Source organism: Tripterygium wilfordii, chromosome 10, assembly GCF_013401445.1.
Source record: "Tripterygium wilfordii isolate XIE 37 chromosome 10, ASM1340144v1, whole genome shotgun sequence".
Lineage (NCBI taxonomy): Eukaryota > Viridiplantae > Streptophyta > Magnoliopsida > Celastrales > Celastraceae > Tripterygium > Tripterygium wilfordii.
Window position 1 is genome coordinate 3,457,560 of NC_052241.1, and position 22,989 is coordinate 3,480,548.

Consider the following 22,989-nt stretch of genomic DNA (forward strand, 5'->3'; position numbering starts at 1 on the left):
ACGCTGGTTTCAGAAGCCTTTTACAATTTTCTAGATTAATTGAATTTAGATATTCAAAGTCATGAATACGTTAGACTTCTTTGTCTACATTAAATGTTTATGTAGAGAAGATAAAAAGGTAAGATTTTTCACTATATAAAGACTAACTTGGATTGACAAAGAAATCAATCTACGAAACATATAACCCTTTATTATCACAGAAATGGCTGCCTCGCAAAGCTCTGTGAACTCTCCCTCGGACTCAGACGATCTTAAGGATGTGAGTTCGTTCCTTCCCCCAGATTATCAGAATCCTACAGAATATATTACTGATCTGAAGGAGGAATTGAAGGAAATGGACAAAGATATGCAAGACTACGTAGACAAGATTGCAGAGCTTACCAAGACTCTGCAAACTGCGGGGAATGCTTTGTCCCAACTTCAAGAACTCACAAAAACGCGAGCTATGGAGCAGGAGACCGCAAAAATTCAAAACTCTCTCCTTAATCTTTCTGTCTTGATTAAGGAGACTAGAGAGAAAATGAATGAGAGTTTAGATCTATGGTCTTGAGAGTTTTGTGTAAAAGGGCTCTTATTGTTAATAAAATTATACTTCTCTTAATACTGTTTATTATGATTATCTTTATTTATACTTTGCAAATAGTGTACGAATGATGAATAATGATAAAGCTTTAATAAGTCAGAAAATAAAAATTCATTAATTAAAAAAACTTATCTGTAACGAGGGCGCCCCTAAATTTTGGCGCCTGAACGTCTCGCTGAACTGTAGAACTTCATACTATTCAATTTCTGCACTCAAAGGAACAATCAAAGGTAGTAGATGGGAATCCCATCGACACTCTGATGCTTAAATTAGTTCATACAGTTTATTAACATACACATTACCGTGGACTGTAAAAGTTAAACATTAAAGACATTTAAAGAAACTTATACAAAAAATGATAACAGCATAAAGACAAAAAGGTAAGAGGTTTAGGAATGGTACAACTTTAGATGAATGACGTTCCAAGGATGTAAGATTGCTTCACCACTCTTTCTGCGTAACTTATAGGCGCCATTCCCTAGTACTCTGTTAATCAAATATGGGCCTTCTCAGTTTGGACCCAACTTCCCAGCGTTCAGCTCCCTGGTATTCTCACAAAACCTTTCTGAGCACCCGATCTCCCTCCTTAAATGTCCGAGTTCGAACATTCATGTTGAAGTATCTTGAGACTTTATCATGATAAGTTGCTGTTCGTGTGAGCGCCCGGTCTTTGAGTTCATCAATTGTATCCAATGATCATTCAATTCCTGCCAATTCCGTTGCTCATTGGCCCGTTGGAACCTCACAGATGGGAGTCCAGCTTCAACAGGGATTACTGCTTCTGAACCATAAGTTAAGGAAAAGGGGGTTTCCTCTGCTGGCGTTCGTGACGTTGTTCTATAAGACCACAATACTCTAGGCAACGCAATCGGCCCAAGCTCCCTTGGCTTTCTCCAAACTCTTTTCTAAGGTTTTGATCAAGGTTTTGTTGGATGCTTCCGCTTGCCCGTTGCATTATGGATGTCTTGGCGTTGCGAAATCCACTTTTATTCCCCAATTTGCACAGAACTCCTGAAATTTATGACTGGCAAACTGTGGACCATTATCTGTCACAATCTCCTTGGGCACTCCAAATTTGCAGATGATATTCTTCCAGAAAAATTTTTTCCCGTCAACATCTTTTATCAATGAGTAAGACTCGCCTCTATCCATTTGGTGAGGTAATCTGTCATTGCCAGGAAATATTGTCGTTGTCCTGAAGCTTTAGGCAAGGGACCAACTATATCCATTCCCTATTTCACGAAGGGCCAAGGTGCCACAATAGGAGTGAGTCTCTCTAGGGGCATGTGAGGAATCTGAGCAAATCTTTGGCATTTGTCACATTTCTTTACATAATCAATCGCGTCTGACCTCATCGTTGGTAAATAGTACCCAATCGTCAATGCATGATGAGTCAAACTTCTTCCTCCAGAATGATTACCGCATTCCTCTTCATGCAATTCTGCAAGTACATACTGGGCCTGCACCGAATCTACACACCGTAGTAAAGGACCTGAATAAGACCTTTTGTATAGCTGCCCTGCATCTACTGTGTACCGAGCAGCTTTAGCGACCAAGTGTCGTGACTCATTTTTCTTTGCTGGTAGAATACCATCAACCAGATACTGGACAAACGGAGTCATCCATGTCTGGCCCGAGCTAACTAGAAGCCATCCTCACTGTCATTCTGGTTTTCTAAGCACTTCTGACTTTTGATGATGACCACTTCAGATGTACCAGAGGAATTGTCTGCCCCTGAGTGGTTTGGATTGATCACCCAAGATTGGCTAGTGCATCTGCATATGAATTCTCCGCAAGTGGAATTTGAGTTATATAAAACTCTACGAACGCCAGTTGCAATTCTTTCACCAGCTCCAAATAACAAGTCATCGTGAGATCTTTGGCCTGGAAGGAAGCAAGAAACTGATTCACTATCAGCTGTGAATCCGAGTGAACCTTCAAACTTGTTACTTTGAGTTCCTTAGCCAACGTCAGACCAATGATCAGAGCTTCATACTCTGCTTCATTATTGGTTGCATGGAAACCACATCTAGCTGCCCGTTGAATCACACTCCCTTCTGGGGAAATCAGAACAATTCCCAAGCCACTGCCTCTGACATTACTAGAACCATCTACTTATAGGGTCCAAACCTTTGGTGCCTGACCTACCATGCAAAGTAGTACTCTATCCGCCTCTGGCTGTATAGATGAAGCAAAGTCAGCTATGAAGTCTGCCAAGACTTGTGACTTTACTGCTGTTCTAGATTGCTACGTGATATCATACTCACTGAGATCCACCGCCCACTTAATTATCCTTCCAGACAGCTCAGGTCAATCTAGTATACTTCTTCATGGAAAGTTGGTCACTACAACAATCGAATGACATTGAAAGTATGGCCTCAACTTTCTGGCTGCAACCACCAAAGCTAAAGCCAACTTCTACAATAAACTATACCGGGTCTCTGCATCCAGTAAACTCTTACTCACATAGTAAACCAACAACTGCTTCTTATCTTCTTCCCTGATCAAAACTGCACTTACTGCTACCCTAGAGACAGCCAAGTACATATACAGTTGCTCCCGGTGTTAGGTTTGGACAATAATGGAGGGGAAGGTAGGCTTTCAATTGATTCAAAGCATCCTCACACTCAGGGGTCCATTCATAGTTAACCGATTTCCTTAGAGTAGAGAAAAAGTGACAACACTTATCGGATAATCTGGAGATAAAACGACTGAGGGCCGCCATTCGCCCATTGAGCCTCTGAATGTCCTTGACACCAGTCGGGGAAGGAATGTTCAGAATAGATCGAATCTGATCTGGATTGCTTCAATTCCCCGCTTTGTGACCATGTACCCTAGAAACTTTCCAGATGCCACTCCAAATAAGCACTTGGCAGGATTCAACTTCATATTATACTTGATCAATAGATCAAATGCCTGTTGAAGATGTTCAAGATGTTGGTCAGCAACTAAAGACTTCACTAGCATGTCATCGATATACGCTTCCATAGTGTCCCCTAGATATTTTGAAAATATCTTATTCACCAGTCGCTGCTACGTAGCTCCGGCATTCTTCAATCCGAAGGGCATCACCTTATAGCAATAAATTCCCATTTCAGATATAAAGGCTGTCTTCTCCTGATCTTTCGAATGCATCAAAATCTGATTGTACCCAGAAAAAGCATCCATAAAATTCAACAATTCGTGACCAGCTGTTGCATCGACCATCATGCCAATGTGTGGCAGTGGGAATGGATCTTTCGGGCAAGCTTTGTCCAAATCTATGAAGTCAATACAGAATCTCCACTTGCCATTTTTTTCCTTCACAACAATGACGTTGGCTAGCCAGTCAGGGTATTGTACCTCCACCACAGACCCATTGTCTAACAGTTTCTGAACTTCTTCATTAATCACTAGATTCCGTTCAAGAGCAAATTTCCTTCTTTTCTGCTTAGCAGGAGGATATTCAGGATTGACCTTGAGCTGATGCATTACGACCTCAGGGTCTATCCCAGTCATATCTGCATGGCTCCACGTGAAACAATCGTGACATTGCGACAAGAATTGGATCAATCTTTCTCGTAGATGATCAGGCAGCTGCGCTCCAATCAGGGCTTTATGATCTAGAAAGTCAGGATGGATCTATACCTCGTCAAGCTTCTCCATTCCTGGGTCATCTGGTTCCAGATCGGGTGCCTGGTTCTGTAGCTGCTATAAGGACTCATTCTTACTCCTCATGGTGGTTTTGTAGCAACTCCTAGAAGAGTGCTGATCTCCCAAGATTTCCCTAACGCCACCGTTAGTGGGGTAGCGTAGGACTTGGTGATAAGTAGAGGGTACGGCTCTTATAGCATGCAACCGAGGGCGTCCTAGAATGGCGTTATAAGCAGAAGGTGAATCCACAATGGAAAACCTGGTCTGCTTGTTCAATCCTGGGGCATAAATGGGCAACACAACTTCACCCGATGAATGGCTCACCTCGCCATTGAACCCAATGAGTGTTGTCGACTTCCGCAATATCAAAGTCTAATCTAGGCCCATCCCTTTATACGCAGTCAAGAACAATACGTTAGCTGAACTTCCATTGTCAATCAAAATTCGCTTCAGATTAATGTTTACAACATGAAGCGTAAGCACCAAAGCATCATGGTGCGGGTGTAGAAGTTGGGTAGCTTCATCATCAACAAACACCATCACTTGGTTAGTGAAATTCCCTACAAACTGTGCCATTTTAGCAGCTGAGTTCGCTGATCCTTTCTCATGCTTCTTAGCAGAGGTATGAGACAGTCCACTAATTTCTGATCCTCCAGAGATTACACAATAAGTTTGAGTAACTGGTGGTGGCGGTGGTAATGCCTTTGGGTCATCGACTTTCCTCTTCTCCCAAATTGCTCTACCTCGTTCAGATAGCAAATCTCTCAGATGGCCTTTTTTCAGCAGGTAATCCACCTCATACCTGAGGCCTCTACAATCAGGAGTAGTATGCCCAATATCTTGGTGAAAATCGCACCACTTTCTAGGGTCCTTCCACCCTTCAGTTTCTTTCTTGGGCGGCCACTTCACCTCATTGCCCATCTTCTTCAAAACTTGCATAGCCTCAACTTGATGTATCCGGAGGGGATACTCCGGACAATTTTTTGCATAATCAGATGCTCAGACTTACGGGAGCGCCAATTATTGCTAGGCTCGCCAATGGTGGATTGCTCTTTCTTAGGACGTTTATCTTCCGTTTCTTTTCTTTAGGGGCATTAGATGTTTTTCTCCTTGCATCCTCCTCCCATCGAACAAACACAGTGGCTTTAACAAAAGCTTCTTCGTAGCTCCTTACGTCATACTTCGTGAGTTCTTCATAAAACTCCCCATCTGGGAGTAAATAACTCCGGAGTGCTTGTATGGCAGTCCCTGGATCACAATAAGGTATGGACACCTTCTCCGTATTGAACCCAGACAGGAAATCAAGGAGGGATTCTCCCACTCGCTGTGGCAGTCGATATAAGTCATCAGAGCACTTATGGATCTTATGACTGCTCGGAAACTGTACCATAAACGTCTCGATTAGCTTCTCAAAAGAAGCGATATTGTCGTTGGGTAAGTTTAGGTACCAACGTAGAGCAGGACCAGTAAGAGTTTATCCGAATCCTTTACACATACATGTCTCATGCATCCTGTATGGTATGGCGATCGCACCCATCTTCAATTTGTAATAGGCTACATGATCCTTAGGGTCATCGGTCCCATTATATAACTTCATACTCGGTACACCGAACCTATGTGGCAAATCCGTTTGGTATATGCTATCAACAAACGGCGACCCCATATAGCAATTGGAATTGATTTTGACCAAGGTAGGAGGGGCTTTGGTTAACTTGTCTATATCTCCTCTCAACTCAATAATCTGATTGGCCATAGCTGCCAGAGCAACAGAAGCTGTAGTGGGTCCTGTGAAAGGTGCAGCAGGAAAGCGTGGTGGCTGCGGAGGCCTACTTCTCGGGGAATTTGTCAAATCTACAGGAGCATCCCTATTGACATTCTGTTGGATTTCTTCTGTCGCGGGGTCCCTACCTCACGAGGTAGAAGCATCACCCCCTGGGGTTAATCCCAGGGACGAATTGGGTATTTAGAGGGTAAGGCAAAGGCTCTCTAGGTGGTGTTTGTTCAAGGCGGGGAAAAGGTGGAATTTGGACTGAAACAGGATCATGGCCTTGGAAAGTGTTTTGACTTCTAAGTTGTAACATCCCTTCGCGGAGCGCTGCGTTATCGTTAGCCATTGACTCTAACCGCGCATCCGTCTGCTATTTATTTCTAGAGATGTCTTCTCTCATAACTTGCATGAACTCCATCAGTTGCTTGTTAGTGGCTTCGTTGGTATCAGCCATAATTGGGACTTGTCGTGAAATCCTCTTGATCAAATACTTGCAAAAGACCCCCTATCTGGAGCGCCAAATTGTAAGGGTAAATTGCTACAATCGATGAAAGGTCAACTTCTACTTCTGTGGGGTCCGTCTGCAACTTTAAATCCTGCAGAGGTCACAACAAGAACAATCGTGAAAGCTCCTGAACCAGTTTGGGTGGTGCCGGTCGTGGAGGCTCCGACGATCAAGTTAGTGTTTATCGGAGATGGAAGACCAGCTATGGTTTTAGTGTTTTGTCTGAATGTATCTTGTGAAGGGTCGGTAGATACTGCTTTTGTATTCTTTGGGTTGGGAAAAATGCTCGATCCCCCGCATATGGAAGGAAGGGGGTATTTATAGAAGAATGAAGATCAACCTCGGGAATCGTGTGTACAATCCACTTGTCTTATTGGACCAATTTGTATAAAGGAGATGTATTAAAAATATATTATCTTGGTTGTGTCAGGTTTGATAGATACACAATGGGATAAAGTAACAATATAAAATGATGAAAACAAGTGTTGATAGGAGTATGGGTAGAATTGTAGGCGGTAATTCATGACTAGATATTTATATGAAAGAACGTCATACCTAGGGATATGAGCCGGTCACATCCATAAATGCCAGCTGCAAACTGGATTGATAGAAGCTGTTTTACAAGAAAAGGAGTACATGAAGTGGCGCTCTCACGTGCAAGCGCCAATACTATATTGGCGCCTCTACACGGCCGCCAACACAGTAAGGATGCCTTGAAACCTAGTTTCTGTTTGTTAGGGAATGATTGCTATGAACATAGCAAAGTAGATAGACCATAAGACTCCTGCAATAAGTGTCAGACGTTATATTACATGGTGTCAGATGACTGTTACATTACTTAACAGTGATGTAAAAATTATCTATGGGCCTCGAGGTGAGCTTTAGGTCGGGCCTAACTGTGATGGTTTGGTTCGTGGACCCGGATAGTCCAACTAGATTTGTCATTAAATGACCATGTGGGGGCCACACCATTTTTGACACCTATAGGGACCACCCCCGGGGGGTATGATGCTTCTACCTCGAGAGGTAAGGACCCCGCGACAGAAGAAATCCAACAGAATGTCAATAAGGACGCTCCTGTAGATTTGACAAATTCCCCGAGAAGTAGGCCTCCGCAGCCACCACGCTTTCCTGCTACACCTTTCACAAGACCCACTATAGCTTCTGTTGCTCAGGCAGAGATGGCCAAGCAGATTATTGAGTTGAGAGGAGATATAGACAAGTTAACCAAAGCCCCTCTTGCCTTGGCCAAAATCAACTCCAATTGCTATATGGGGTCGCCGTTTGTTGATAGCATATGCCAAACGGATTTGCCACATAGGTTTAGTGTACCGAGTATGAAGTTATACAATGGGACCGATGACCCTGAGGATCATATAGCCCATTACAAATTGAAGATGGGTGCGGTCGCCATACCATACGGGATGCATGAGACTTGTATGTGTAAAGGATCCGGATCAACTCTTACTTGTCCTGCTCTGCGTTGGTACATAAACTTACCCAACGACAGTATCGCTTCTTTCGAGAAACTAATCGAGACGTTTATGCTACAGTTCTCGAGTAGTCGTAAGATCCATAAGTGCTTTGATGACTTATATCGACTGCCACAGCGAGTGGGAGAATCCCTTCGTGATTTCCTACGTAAGATCCATAAGTACTCGGAGTTGTTTACTCCCAGATGGGGAGTTTTATGAAGAACTCACGAAGTGTGACGTAACGAGCTACGAAGAAGCTCTTGTTAAAGCCATTGTGTTTGTTCGATAGGAGGAGGATGCAAGGAGAAAAACATCTAACCCCCCTAAGGAAGAGAAACGTGAAGATAAACGTCCTAAGAAAAAGAAATCCACCATTGGCGAGCTTAGCAATAATTGGCACTCCCGCAAGTCTGAGCATCTGATTATGCAAAAAATTGTCCGGAGTATCCCCTCCAGATACATCAAGTTGAGGCTGTGCAAGTTTTGAAGAAGATTGGCAATGAGGTGAAATGGCCGCCCAAGAAAGAAACTGAAGGGTGGAAGGACCCTAAGAAGTGGTGCGATTTTCACCAAGATATTGGGCATACCACTCCTGATTGCAGAGGCCTCAGGTATGAGGTGGATTACCCACTAAAAAAGGCCATTTGAGAGATTTGCTGTCTGAACGAGGTAGAGCCACTTGGGAGAAGAGGAAAGTCGATGATCCAGAGGCATTACCACCGCCACCACCAATTACTCAAACTTATTGTGTAATATCTGGAGGATCAGAAATTAATGGACTGTCTCATACCTCTGCTAAGAAACATGAGAAAGAAGCGACAAACCCAGCTACTAAAATGGCATGGTCTGTAGGGACTTTCACTAACCAAGTGATGGTCTTTGCTGATGACGAAACTACCCAACTTCTACACCCGCACCATGATGCTTTGGTGCTTACCCTTCAGGTTGCAAACATTAATCTGAAACGAATTTTGATTGACAATGGAAGTTCAGCCAACTTATTGTTCTTGACTGCGTATAAAGGGATGGGTCTGGATGAGACTTTGATATTGCGGAAGTCGACAACACTCATTGGGTTCAATGGCGAGGTGAGTCATTCATTGGGTGAAGTTGTGTTGCCCATTTATGCCCCAGGATTGAACAAGCAGATCCAGTTTTTCATTGTGGATTCACCTTCTGCTTATAACGCCATTTTGGGACGCCCTTGGTTGCATGCTATCAGAGCCGTACCATCTACTTATCACCAAGTCCTACGCTACCCCACTAACGGTGGCGTTAGGGAAATCTTGGGAGATCAGCACTCTTCTAGGAGTTGCTACAAAACCACCATGAGGAGTAACAATGAGTCCTCATAGCAGCTACAGAACCAGGCACCCGGTCTGGAACCAGATGAGCCAGGAATGGAGAAGATTGATGAGGTCCAGATCTATCCTGACTTTCCAGATCATAAAGCCCTGATTGGAGCGCAACTGCTTGTTCATCTACGAGAAAGATTGATCCAATTCATGTCGCAACGTCACAATTGTTTCGCATGGAGCCATGCAGATATGACTGGGATAGACCCTGAGGTCGTAATGCATCAGCTCAAGGTCAATCCTGAATATCCTCTAGTTAAGCAGAAGAGAAGGAAATTTGCTCTTGAATGGAATCTAGTGATTAATGAAGAAGTTCAGAAGCTGTTAGACAATGGGTCTGTGGTGGAGGTACAATACCCTGACTGGCTAGCCAACGTCGTCGTTGTGAAGAAAAAGAATGGCAAGTGGAGAGTCTGTATTGACTTCACAGATTTGAACAAAGCTTGCACGAAAGATCCATTCCCACTGCCACAAATTGACATGATGGCCGATGCAACAGCTGGTCACGAGTTGTTGAGTTTTATGGATGCTTTTTCTGGGTACAATCAGATTTTGATGCATCCGAAAGATCAGGAGAAGACGACCTTCATAACTAAAAGGGGAATTTATTGCTATAAGGTGATGCCCTTCGGATTGAAGAATGCTGGAGCCACGTACCAGCGACTGGTGAATAAGACATTTTCAAAATATCTAGGGGACACTATGGAAGTGTATATCAATAACATGCTAGAGAAGTCTTTAGTTGCTGACCAAGTATAATATGAAGTTGAATCCTGCCAAGTGCTCCTCTGGAGTGGCATCCAAAAATTTTCTAGGGTACATGGTCACAAAGCGGGGAATTGAAGTCAACCCAGATCAGATTCGATCTATTCTTAACATTCCTTCCCCGACTTGTGTCAAGGACATTCAGACGCTTAATGGGAGAGTGGCGGCCCTCAGTCGTTTTATCTCCAGATCATCCGATAAGTGTTGTCATTTTTTCTCTACTCTGAGGAAATCGATTAACTATGAATGGACCCCTGAGTGTGAGGATGCTTTGAATCAATTGAAAGCCTACCTTACTTCCCCTCCATTATTGTCCAAACCTAACACCGGAGAGCAATTGTACATGTACTTGGCTGTCTTTGGGGTAGCAGTAAGTGCAGTTTTGATTAGGCAGGAAGATAAAAAGCAGTTGCTGGTATACTATGTGAGTAAGAGTTTACCGGATCAGAGACTCGGTATAATTTACTGGAGACGTTGGCTTTAGCTTTGGTGGTTGCAGCCAGAAAGTTGAGGCCATACTTTCAATGTCATTTGATTGTTGTAGTGACCAACTTTCCATTAAGAAGTATACTCCATAGACCTGAGCTGTCTGGAAGGATAATCAAGTGGGCGATGGAGCTCAGTGAGTATGATATCACGTATCAACCTAGAACAGCAATAAAGTCACAAGTCTTGGCAGACTTCATAGCTGATTTTGCTCCATCTATACAGCCAAAGGCGGATAGAGAACTACTTTGCATGGTAGGTCAGACACCAAAGGTTTGGACCCTATACGTAGATGGTTCTAGTAATGTCAGAGGCAGTGGCTTGGGAATTGTTCTGATTTCCCCAGAAGGGAGTGTGATTCAACGGGCAGTTAGATGTGGTTTTCATGCAACCAATAATGAAGCAGAGTATAAAGCACTGATCATTGGTCTGACGTTGGCTAAGGAACTCGGAGTAACAAGTTTGAAGGTTCACTCGGATTCACAGCTGATAGTGAATCAGTTTCTTGATTCCTACCAGGCCAACGATCCCACGATGACTTGTTATTTGGAGCTGGTGAAAGAATTACAATTGGCGTTCGTAGAGTTTTCTATAACTCAAATTCCACGTGTAGAGAATTCATATGCAGATGCACTAGCCAATCTTGGGTGATCAATCCAAACCACTCAGGGGCAGACAATTCCTCTGGTACATCTGAAGTGGTCATCGATCAAAAGTCAGAAGGGCTCAGAAAACCAGAATGACAGTGAGGATGGCTTTCAGTTAGCTCGGGCCAGACATGGATGACTCCGTTCTCCAATATCTGGTTGATGGTGTTCTGCCAGCAGAGAAAAATGAGTCACGGCGCTTGGTTGCTAAAGCTACTCGGTACACAGTACATGATGGGCAGTTATACAAAAGGTCTTATTCAGGTCCTTTACTACGGTGTGTAGATTCGGTGCAAGCCCAGTATGCACTTGCAGAATTGCATGAAAGGGAATGCGGTAATCATTCTGGAGGAAGAAGTTTGACTCATCGTGCATTGACGACTGGGTACTATTGGCCAATGATGAGGTCAGACGCGATGATTATGTAAGGAAATGTGACAAATGCCAAAGATTTGCTCAGATTCCTCACATGCCCCCAGAGAGACTCACTCCTATTGTGGCACCTTGGCCCTTCATGAAATGGGGAATAGATATAGTTGGTCCCTTGCCTAAAGCTTCAGGATAACGACAATATTTTCTGACAATGACAGATTACTTCACGAAATGGATAGAGGCGGTGTCTTATTCATTGATAAAAGATGTTGACGTGAAGAAATTTGTCTGGAAGAATATCATCTGCAGATTTGGAGTGCCCAGGGAGATTGTGACAAATAATGATCCACAATTTGCCAGTCATAAATTTCAGGAGTTTTGTGCAAATTGGGGAATAAAAGTGGAAGCATCCAACAAAACCTTGATCAAAACCTTGGAAAAACGTTTGGAGAAAGCCAAGGGAGCTTGGGCCGATAAGCGGCCTGGAGTATTGTGGTCTTATAGAACAACGTCACGAACGCCCACAGGGGAAACCTCTTTTTCCTTAACTTATGGATTAGAAGCAGTAATCCCTATTGAAGCTGGACTCCCATCTACGAGGTTCCAATGGGCCAATGAGCAGCGGAATTGGCAGGAGTTGAATGATCAGTTAGATACAATTGATGAACTCAGAGACCGGGCGCTCACATGAACAGCAGCTTATCATGATAAAGTTTCAAGATACTTCAACAAGAATGTTCGAACTCGGACATTTAAGGAGGGAGATCGGGTGCTCAAAAAGGTTTTTGAGAATACCAGGGAGCTGAACGCTAGGAAGTTGGGTACACACTGGGAAGGTCCATATTTGATTAACAGAGTACTAGGGAATGACGCCTATAAGCTACGCAGAGAGAGTGGTGAAGCAATCTTACATCCTTGGAACGCCATTCATCTAAAATTGTACCATTCCTAAACCTCTAACCTTTTTGTCTTTATGCTGTTATCATTTTTTGTATAAGTTTCTTTAAATGTCTTTAATGTTTAATTTTTACAGTCCACGATAATGTGTATGTTAATAAACTGTATGCACTAATTTAAGCATCGGAGTGTCGATGGGATTCCCATCGACTACCTTTGATTGTTCCTTTGAGTGCAGAAATTGAATAGTATGAAGTTCTACAGTCCAGCGAGACGTTCAGGCACCAAAATATAGGGGCGTCCTCGTTACAGATAAATTCTTTTAATTAATGAATTTTTATTTTCTGACTTATTAAAGCTTTACCATTGTTCATCATTTGTACACTATTTGCACAGTATAAATAAAGATAATAATAATAAACAGTATTAAGAGAAGTACAATTTTATTAACAATAAGAGCCCTTTTACACAAAACTCTCAAGACCATAGATCTAAACTCTCATTTATTCTCTCTAGTCTCCTTAATCAAGACAGAAAGATTAAGGAGAGAGTCTTGAAGTTTTGTGGTCTCCTGCTCCATAGCTCACGTTTATGCGAGTTCTTGAAGTTGGTACAAAACACTCCCCGTAGTTTGTAGAGCCTTGGTAAGCTCTGCAATCTTGTCTACGTAGTCTTGCATATCTTTGTCAATTTCCTTCAATTCCTCCTTCAGATCAGTAATATATTCTGTAGGATTCCGATAATCTAGGGGAAGGAACGAACTCACATCTTTAAGATCGTCTGAGTCCAAGGTAGATTTCACAGAGCTTTGCGAGGCAGCCATTTCTGTGATAATAAAGGGTTATATGTTTCGTAGATTGATTTCTTTGTCAATCCAAGTTAGTCTTTATATGGTGAAAAATCTTACCTTTTTATCTTCTTGAACGTATCCACAATTAAATCTGCAATTAATTCTTTGCAGTAATCAAAGGATCAAGATTAACTTTACAACCGATAAAATCTCTACATAAACATTTAATGTAGACAAAGAAGTCTAACGTAATCATGACTTTGAATATCTAAATTCAATTAATCTAGAGAATTGTAAAAGGCTTTTGAAACCAGCGTTAAATAGTTAAAACAATAATAAATGAAAGACCATATTAACTTACTCGGTGAATATCATTAATGCTTTTATTACTGGGGGATAAGGGTTCATCCAATATTAAAGACCCAAAAACGTTTAATGAAAATTAATTAATTTCTACGATATGTAAAATCTTTACAGCATACCATCGCCAAAACGTGGCGTCGCCAAAACATGACGTCGCCAAAACGATCGACTATGGTTAGATATCATAGAAGCCCAGTTGGATTGACTCATTCTCAGTATTAGGCTACCATCATGGGGTATGCCAGCACTAACAATGAAGCCAGGCCAACGTTGCTAATACAATAAGCCTTTCATATACCTTGATCATTAACACATATTTCTGTTCCACCGTGATATAAAGCACTGATGATCAAACTCATCGTCAGTGGTAGGCAACCCCTATGGGCTTTGCCAAAACTGACAGTGTAGCCTGATCATCGATACCAATATCACCAAAGTTTCTTTTTTCGATTTTTCGAGACCCTTACATTAGAGCTCGTTTTATGCTGTTTATATAGAGTAAGAGTCTTGCGGATTTATCTTCCTTTTGAGTCTACCAATAACATTAGGAGATACTTGTCATCCTTCCCGGGTTTTTTCCGTGACACCTGGCCGGGACATCCAACTCTGTACGTTGCCTAAGTCAATATTTGCTATTATATTTCAAGATTCACCCTGCCATATTCTTTAAATTGGATATAACGGCAGAGATATGTCCCATCTCAATAGATTCTGCATATCTCAAAGTAAACTATTACAGTTTCAATTGGACTTTTAGAGTTACGTCTTAAAAATCCAACTAAAACTGGGGGACAGAATGAGGTGGTATAGACAAATATGTATAAACAATTCAAAAGCAGTTATGAATAATAGGAATGAAAAGCTATAAACAAAAATGATAAGTACTGACATGTGAAATTTAAGGAATTGTATCAAATTCATCTAAACATTTTCTTCCATAGTCCCAGTTCTTGTAACTCTAGTAATAATAGGAGGTTCTACACGTGTGATATCTTGGCCCACATTTTCTGACTGAGGAGCTGGAGCTTCAATCCCAAAGATCAGTGGTCCGGTTGGAGGTCCTTCTTTGGCGATATCAGAGGTTGAAAGAGTATCAATACTCTCGTGTGCTGGCGTCTCAACTGCCTCTATGGGAGTTGCTCTCCAGGAGGGAGTATGTTACTCTCTAGAGGCGCCAATTGGTTCCCAATGCCAGGCCCTTCAGGTTCTTCTTCGTCAATAACCCATCTTTGGTTAGGCTGATAGTGTTCAAGCACTACCATAGCCTTCTTCAGCAACAAATCTACATCCCATTTATGGTGTTCATTTTTCTTGTATTGGGTTAGCAATCTGAACCTTTCCATGGCTTGCCCAACACCTCCCATGGCCCCTATTTTGGCGATGTAGTTTTCTTCCATTTTTCTAGCCATTTCAACCTTTTCTGTTGTCTTTACAGTCTGCATTGCCAACGAATCTTTTAACATGTCTCTTTCTTTGGAGACCTCCCCAAGCTTGTTAGACTGGTGGTGCATTTGGTAACTCCTTCCCAGCAGCCCTTAAAGTATTGAGCATCCCTGGTTGCCTGAGTAATTCTTGACTCAAATTGGTTGGCTTTATATGCATCATCATTTATTTTCTTCTCCAGTGCACTCAATGATTCGACTGAGTGTAACAGCTTCTCATTTGCTTCATTCAGCTTTTCTTCCAACCTTGTGATTTGAGCAGACATCTCAGAGTTTTTATTTTTCTCCCCAACCAGCTGAAGCTTCAGTTCTTCTTGTAAGGCGGTGATACGAGATAAATTGTCTTCCAAAAATTTCATCATGCTTTCTAGCATCTCCTTTTCAGTTCTTTCCTTGGCCAAACTGTCAATAGCATTCTCTCCAGCTGTTAGTACTCCCTGCAGAGCCTTTCAGAGGAGCAAAGAATGTAGAATCAATCATATATGATTCATATCCAGTTAGAAATGTAAATGATAGGTACTTCTGATTAAAATGATTATTACATTGAATGTATCAAAAAACTTACAGTGAAGCAATGAGTCACTGAGTAGTTGAACTTGCTAGGTAGAGGCATAAAATCCAATTTCTTAGCATCTTCAGGGAAGACAAATTTTCTGATACCTACGGGCGGAAGCACAGGAGCAGAAGAAATAGTCAAGGATTTAGGGACCCATATGGATATTTCTTCCGTTTCACTTCCTGTAACATCCAATCTAAGCCTGGGTTGAATATCCTCTTCTCTCTGGGCAATGCCCTCCACTTCTTGTTTACCCATTAGCGGTAGCTCAATCCTAGATCCACTCGCCACAATTCCACCTCTAGCAATCTCGGTCTCCAAAATTGTGTCAACACAGTCAGTAGTTATTGGATCGAAATCCCCACGGTCTTCTGTCCCGAGTGTTTCAATTGGCTCAGTAGGATCTACCCTTGCAGTTCTGATCCTGGGAAGCCGTCTAATTAAAAGAACTGTGTGTCCTTCACCTTCATCCTCATCTGTTTCGTCATCCAGAACGATGGCTGCAGAGGTAGACATGGCTGTTAATGGGAGCGCCACCGCGACCTCTAGGTCCTGACGCTATGACGTCGTGAAGGAGTTTTCTGGGGACTTCTGTTCCATCTCCAACATTAGGAACCTCCATTTCAGTTATTGATTTTCCACTGGTTTCAATGATCTTCTTTTTCCCTTTACCAGTAGGATCCTATTTCTGTTTTAACCTCTTCTCAGACATTTCTTCACCTATTTTCCTTTTTTCCCAACCTTTTTAGTCTTAGACGCCTCTGCAGCACATTTAGCTGCATCAAAACCTTCACCTGAGGTTTCTTGATTTTGCTGATTCTGTTCGGCATCTTGCATTAAAGCCTCATATAGATCATCCGAGTCAGTTATATCAGCAAACACCTTCTCAAACATCTCGTCACTTGCGCATATAGCAACGGAGAATAAGTGTCCAACGCATAATTAACTGTGGGACATAAACTACTTTTTCAGGAGTTCATACACACTGATATATCTCCACAGAGACGATTTCTTTAAATTACTAGTCAGGATGTTTTTTCGCGATCTCTTACGTTCCCCAAGGCTGTAGAAATCATCCACTCTTTTGAGCACTTCTGGACTGATTTTCCACTTGCTCAGAGAAATCTTTGACACTGCAAAGAAACGGTGCATAAGATTCAGTAACAATCATTAACAGATGTAAAAGGAAAGAAACTTACTATTAGCTTTAACCCAATTCGAGTTCAAATCCCCATGAAGCCCATATACTAAGGCGCCCCTAGCAAAAATATATTTGTCTTTCCAACCACCAATATGGTCATTGGAGACAGTATCAAGAATCAGGTCTTGTCTATTTCTCCGCCGTACAAAGCAATATCTTCCTAGGCCACTTTCTTTGGCGTAATATACTACTGCTAGTTCATTAATCCCAAATTCAATATTTTCTTTCTCAGCCAAACACTGTACACTCAACAAAATTCTGAGGCTATTCGGCATCCATTGGCTTGGACATATTTTCCATATTCTACAAGCATCTGCTAGTAAATTTGGTATAGGGAATCTTAGCCCTATTTGAAACGACAGCAGGTAAAATGTTGACCACCCAAGGACTTGGTGATCAACTCCTTCTGTGTCAGCTCCAGGTCTGATCTCGATGGATGAATGAATTCTGTATTCTTGTCGAAGGTAGTCCATATCACTGGATGCTAGTGCCGATTTAGTGTTCAGGTCCTTCGGTATCAAGGGTCCTTTGATATGACCATTTCTTCCTGATTCTTTACCCTTATCAACCACGCTACTGGATTCGATTCTGTTATCACCAGATTCTTGACTCCCCGACCCAGTCCATGAATAGTTAACACTGGTTTCCTGTTCACCTCTATTCTGACCAGTAGGAGCCCCGTCGTTGCTAGGTACTTCTTCATTTTTCGATTCTTGAGTATCACGTCGAGCCATTACGCTAAATCTAAACTTGGAGCAAAAGGAAACGAGAGATACCTTAGATTGATACTTTTTGTTGGGTGATTCTTCTCTTCTCCTTCCTATTCCTCACAAAATTCAGGATGTTTTTTGCAAATCTCAATCGGGAGTTTTGTATTTTATTTTCACAGAATTCAGTTTTTAAGCTTTACATTTCCTAAAGTGCCCTCAAAAGCCATCAAAGCTGCACGATTTCCGAAACGTGCTCCCCCGGGAACGTTGGTCGTAACAATTCAAATTTTTACTGTGCACGTCAGGTGGATTAAATACCTATCATTTCGCATTGAAGTACTTCCATTAATATTTCTGCTAAACATTTATTTTAACCTTAGTATAATGGCGTATATACGTTGTTCTGAGGTATAATCACCTTTGAGGCAATTTACAAAAACTACTAGTCAATTGGTATGCACACCTTTAGATAAAGACAATTGTTGAATCATCTTTGTTTTTATAGCATTCTTATCTCATTGATTATGCTGTTACTCATGAAGTTGCCATCAAGTATTCTTCCTGCAGGTATCGAACATTACGATTATCTACATTCAATGGTACGTACAAGGTTGTGTACGATCATCCCCAGACATAATTCGGTTTCATCGGATAGCTGATTTGCTAACGCCAATTCATGCCACATCAACAGCTTCATTACGGTCATTATGCTAGCGCCAATTCAGGCCACAACTTTGACTCCAATCTAGCTTTTACGCTAATGCCAATGCTGGCTATGTACAACCTCAAGCAAACGAGGTTGTATACTTCACCAACCTCAAACAAACGAGGTTGCTTACCATACAGCTTCAAACAAACGAAATTGTATCTCATCAGCATCAAACGGGTACAACAGCACTAGGCTATACACGCCTCTTCAGGATACGCTGCATCAGGCTACGTTCCGTATACACAACATCTTCGGTTATCTGTGTTACACATTCCATTTCAAATTATACTTACTCCATCATTTCTTGTTCATTGCAGGGATACATTACGTGCTGCTCTCCAAGATGAATTTGCTTTAATGCTTCGAGAGTGGGGGACAATTGTAGGTGCCAAAAATGGTGTGGCCGCACATGGTCATGTAATTACAAATCTAGTTGGACTATATGGGTCCACGAACCTAACCATCACAGTTAGACCCGGACCTAAAGCCCACCTCGAGGCCCATAGATAACCTTTACATCACTGCTAAGTAATGTAACAGTCATCTGACACCATGTGATATAACGTCTGACACTTATTGCAGGAGTCTTATGGTCTATCTACTTTGCTATGTTCATAGCAATCCTTCCCTAACAAACAGGAACTAGGTTTCAAGGCATCCTTACTGTGTTGACGGCCATGTAGAGGGGCCAATATAGTAATGACGCTTGCACATGAGAGCGCCACTTCATGAACTCCTTTTTCCTGTAAAGCAGCTTCTATCAATCCAGTTTGCAGCTGGCATTTATGGATGTGATCGGCTCATATCCCTAGGTATGATGTTCTTTCATATAAATATCTAGTCATTAATTAGCGCCTACAATTCTACTCATACTCCTAGCAACACTTGTTTTCATCATTTTATATTGTTACTTTATCCCATTGTGTATCTATCATCCCTGACACAACCGAGATAATAGACTTTTCATACATCTCCTTTATACAAATTGGTCCAATAAGACAAGTGGAATGTACACACGATTCCCGAGGTTGATCTTCATTCTATTATAAATACCCCCTTCCTTCCATATGCGGGGGATCGAGCATTTTTTCCAACCCAGAGAATACAAAAACAGTATCTACCAACTCTTCACAAGATACATTCAGACAAAACACTAAAACCATCGCTGGTCTTCCATCTCTGATGAACACTAACTTGATCGTCCGAGCCTCCACGACCGGCACCACCCAAACCGGTTAAGGAGCTTTCACGATTGTTCTTGTTGTGACATCTGCAGGATTTAAAGTTACAGACGGACCCCACAGAAGTAAAAGTTGACCTTTCAACGATTGGAGCAATTTGCCCTTACACCCCCTACCGGCGAACAAGTCCAGTGGGCATCTCCCTTCCAACAATCGAAGAAGAGGAATGCACCTATCGACAAAGAAGGACCTTCGTGGTCAAGGAAGAAGCCTACTAGCGTTAAAACCATTGCCGAGTTGGTTAAAGAACCTGCCGCCTTCAGAGAGTTGGTCCTGTACACATAAACTGGGGACATTCTTATACCTGTTATTCTTCCTGCTGATCAACGTCGGCTTGATGATGATATGAGCATCAAGGTTATCTAGAACGCTTGCATCACTAAAGTTGTATCTGTAAGTTAAAATTGATCCCTTAATCAGCCTTTTTGTTATCGTGTGTGTGTGTGTTAATTTTACTTTTAATCTCTGCTCATTCATTCTCTCTCGTTCAGCTGGCCCAAGATGTGGTCACAATGGGTGAAGGGTTAACAAGGTGCAACGGCCTTATGAAGATGTTGGAGAAAGAAAACAAGTATGAGAAGAAACGTGTTGATGCGACGGAGGCCAAAATTAAAGAGTTGGAGTAAGAGAAAGAGCTTCAGAATCAGAAGCTCTTCAAAACTGTAATGAAGTATGAGAAGAAACTTGCTGATGAGTTGGAAGCGGCCAAAATTAAAGAGTTTGAGCAAAAGAATAAGCTTCTAAAGGCCTTCGAAAGGTCTGTCGAGAGGAAACGTGCTGATGAGGCCGATGCCAAAATTAAAGAGTTGAAGCAAGTGAATAAGCTTCTGCAATTGGAGAAATCCGTATTGGTGGGGCGGATTGAGGCCGCTGAGAAGGAGGCAACAAATGTTAAGGTGTCAGCGCAAGCTAAGGTTAATGATGCTCGAGCTAAAGCCATTGAAGAATGCAAGTCTGTGTTAGCTTTCCAACTCACCCAAGCAACGAATTCTCTTAATGGCATTGAATGACTTGAGCTAATTTTTCCTTCTGAATGAAGGAACATTTTGGCATCCTTTAGTGCCTTTTGATCTAATGTAGACAACTTTGTTTCCTTTAATGAAGTTATTGTCTTTCGCTCTATTGCAAAATCTTTCCTTCAATATATAATTGGACTCGGTGGCTCTCATAATTTCTCAAGAACTAATGAAGAAAAGTGAGTTTATTGACATATAGGGAATGTTCAAGTGACTAAGTTAGGATTACATCTTCCCACAGGATCATAACTTGGAGATATTAGTAACATAGACATGCTAACTTAACTTACCTAAGCGCAAACCTTCATTAACATCGTACAGTTTTATATAATCTTAGAGTTCATAAGCAGGAAACTTAGCCTCTGAGGGTTCAGTGATATCTATAAAAAGATAGGCCATACCTCCAATTCCTTCAAAAAGTGAGTAGGGGTTGTCACCTCCGTGCATCTCCCCCTTAGATATAAGTTTATGCGCTCTATCAAGAAGAAAGCAAGCAAACGCTTTTGCCCTGTGCAAGAATTCTACATTCCCAGTCATTTGGTAAAGGGAGAGGAACACATAAGCATTTCCACTGATACCATGACAAATCCCAACTCGCTTGAGCAAACCACGGTTCCAAACCAACTCGGCTGCATCCACAGCTGCATCCAAGAATTCTTTATCTCCAAAAACCTGAAAATTTGAAATTATTTTTTGCAAGTGTCATGAAAAAAGAAAAAACAAAAAGTGGCTTATTTTATTTTTTGTAAAAAGAGATGGGGAAGGGTGAAATAAGTTTTGATTGAAATCTATCTGATTTTCAAAGTATGCTCAGAGCAGTTGTGAAAACATTATTTATGAAATATCTTATTTTCGCTATTTATAAGCAAATAATTTCAATTCTGATATCTTAGTTTCTATCAAAGACATGTAAATTTATTTGAGAACATTAGACCGACTCTAATCAGCAGTAAGACAACAATTGAAGTTAACCCAGAAAAGAATAAAGGCACATTTCAATTACTCAAAAAATCTTAAGGTATCCCATTCAAGAGATCAAGGGAAAATAGAAACTTTACCTTAGCAGCTTTGACAAGTGTGAGGGCGATCCCGGGAGCTCCATGACACCAATGCACAAGTACATCCCTCTTATCTTCTTCACTTGCAGGGTAGTTTCCACTAGGCAAGCGATTCCTAATCATGTATTTAAGGGTGTCCTTAACATGCTCAGCCTCATCTGGCTTCAATTCGGTGTCCATCAGAACATGCATGATTCCAGCCAATCCATGAGCAGCACCCCAATATTTTTCTCCATACCATTCAAACATCAATGGGGATCGTCCTCTTTTGGCCAATGCTCTGCCATTCTTGATAATTTCATTCACAACCACACGCTACACAATATAAACAACATAATGGTGATCTTTCATGAAGCAAAGTTGATGTCATTTCATGAAGCAAAGTTGGTGTCTTACAGTGCTGGAAGAAGGAATTGTGCCCTCACCAATATGTTTGTTTAAGAACGAGCAAGCCCAAAGGTACCCAGCTTGTCCATATAACAACTCATCCGGGAGATTTCTTGACAGTTTGATCTGTTTTGTAGTTCAAATGACTCAATCAATCAGTATAATCTAGTCAAAGGATTCAAAAATCCTTGATGATATAAGAAGACACCACCATAGCAAATTAAACGTACCGCTTTGAACTGAGACAAGTAATGATCCACCAGTTGGCCCTCACCAGCATGCTTCCCTGCCACAGCCCCCAGAGCGCAAACACCAGCCCGTCCACATATGAAAGTCACATCTCTAGCACCCAATAACATCCATTTTCAAGCTGATTAGTCCCCTCAACTTCAAACCGCAGCTAAAATAATTGACATGAAAAAAATGGCAACATAAAAGAGATGGATTACCGAGAGCTCACAGAAGCAGAGTCACATGCCTTGACAATCTCTAGGCAGAGTGTGAGATCATTCATGTTATTGGTGACTTGGTAAGACTTAAAAAGCAAGAAAGCAGTACCAAGAGTCCCGCAGTAAAGAGTGAAGTCTCGAACCCGTTGCCCGCCGAGCCCCCACGTCTCTATCACTATCTGAGACAAAACAACAAACACTTTGTGAACTCTCCGAACCAAACCAAAATGAAGAAACCCAAACCCAAAACCAAAACCCAGACACGGAGATAAGTACTGTTTCTTTGAGATCCAAAGCAGCACGCTTGAAAAGCTGAGAGAGAGCAGAGTACGGCATAGAGAGAAGCCTCCAGAGAGAATCTTCGGAAGGCACTTGCATCGTCGTTGTCGTTGATTCTGGTACAAATTTCGGAATTTCATTGGGAAAGAATCGATCCGCCATTTCTTTCTCCTTCTCGTGTAGTTAGTAGTGAGCAAGAGATGGAAGATACGAACTTGAAGCTTCAAGACACCGACTTTATCAATTAAAAACTAAAACGACCGCCATAGTCAATGGTTGAGAGAGCACGAGCTCCTTCCACG

The 22,989-nt window shown here is 41.8% G+C and overlaps 3 protein-coding genes across 3 annotated transcripts; all 3 read right to left on the bottom strand.

Annotated features, from left to right (window-relative positions):
• Positions 1–2,335: 2,335 nt before the first annotated feature.
• On the bottom strand, positions 2,336–3,571 carry LOC120007244 (uncharacterized protein Mb2253c-like). The gene is made up of 3 exons (XM_038857449.1): positions 3,417–3,571; positions 3,018–3,110; positions 2,336–2,675 (listed from the first exon to the last, which is right to left on the bottom strand). Exons 1-3 carry the CDS (start codon positions 3,569–3,571, stop codon positions 2,336–2,338), a joined length of 588 nt encoding a protein of 195 aa, XP_038713377.1.
• Positions 3,572–4,273: 702 nt separating this feature from the next.
• On the bottom strand, positions 4,274–5,137 carry LOC120007245. Its single transcript, XM_038857450.1, has 2 exons — positions 4,631–5,137; positions 4,274–4,588 (listed from the first exon to the last, which is right to left on the bottom strand). The coding sequence occupies exons 1-2, from the start codon at positions 5,135–5,137 to the stop codon at positions 4,274–4,276; spliced, it is 822 nt and encodes a 273-aa protein (XP_038713378.1).
• A 15,547-nt stretch (positions 5,138–20,684) lies between these two features.
• LOC120007999 (lanC-like protein GCL2) lies at positions 20,685–22,988 on the bottom strand. The gene is made up of 6 exons (XM_038858501.1): positions 22,685–22,988; positions 22,409–22,587; positions 22,190–22,301; positions 21,969–22,085; positions 21,573–21,887; positions 20,685–21,186 (listed from the first exon to the last, which is right to left on the bottom strand). Exons 1-6 carry the CDS (start codon positions 22,847–22,849, stop codon positions 20,848–20,850), a joined length of 1,227 nt encoding a protein of 408 aa, XP_038714429.1. The 5' UTR covers positions 22,850–22,988; the 3' UTR covers positions 20,685–20,847.
• Between the last annotated feature and the right edge of the window lies 1 nt (position 22,989).

What these genes read in the sequence shown, in the direction of transcription:
- LOC120007244 (XM_038857449.1), bottom strand. Translation starts at nt 3,571, where the DNA reads ATGGAAGCGTATATCGATGACATGCTAGTGAAGTCTTTAGTTGCTGAC. An exon ending in GCATCTGGAAAGTTTCTAGG is followed by an intron (nt 3,111 to 3,416) that starts GTACATGGTCAC and finishes GGCTGTCTCTAG; the next exon opens with GGTAGCAGTAAGTGCAGTTT. An exon ending in TTACTGGATGCAGAGACCCG is followed by an intron (nt 2,676 to 3,017) that starts GTATAGTTTATT and finishes TAGTAATGTCAG; the next exon opens with AGGCAGTGGCTTGGGAATTG.
- LOC120007245 (XM_038857450.1), bottom strand. Translation starts at nt 5,137, where the DNA reads ATGGGCAATGAGGTGAAGTGGCCGCCCAAGAAAGAAACTGAAGGGTGG. An exon ending in ACAATGGAAGTTCAGCTAAC is followed by an intron (nt 4,589 to 4,630) that starts GTATTGTTCTTG and finishes GGCCTAGATTAG; the next exon opens with ACTTTGATATTGCGGAAGTC.
- LOC120007999 (XM_038858501.1), bottom strand. Translation starts at nt 22,849, where the DNA reads ATGGCGGATCGATTCTTTCCCAATGAAATTCCGAAATTTGTACCAGAA. An exon ending in CAATTCCTTCTTCCAGCACT is followed by an intron (nt 21,888 to 21,968) that starts GTAAGACACCAA and finishes TATATTGTGTAG; the next exon opens with CGTGTGGTTGTGAATGAAAT. An exon ending in CACTTGTCAAAGCTGCTAAG is followed by an intron (nt 21,187 to 21,572) that starts GTAAAGTTTCTA and finishes TCAAATTTTCAG; the next exon opens with GTTTTTGGAGATAAAGAATT.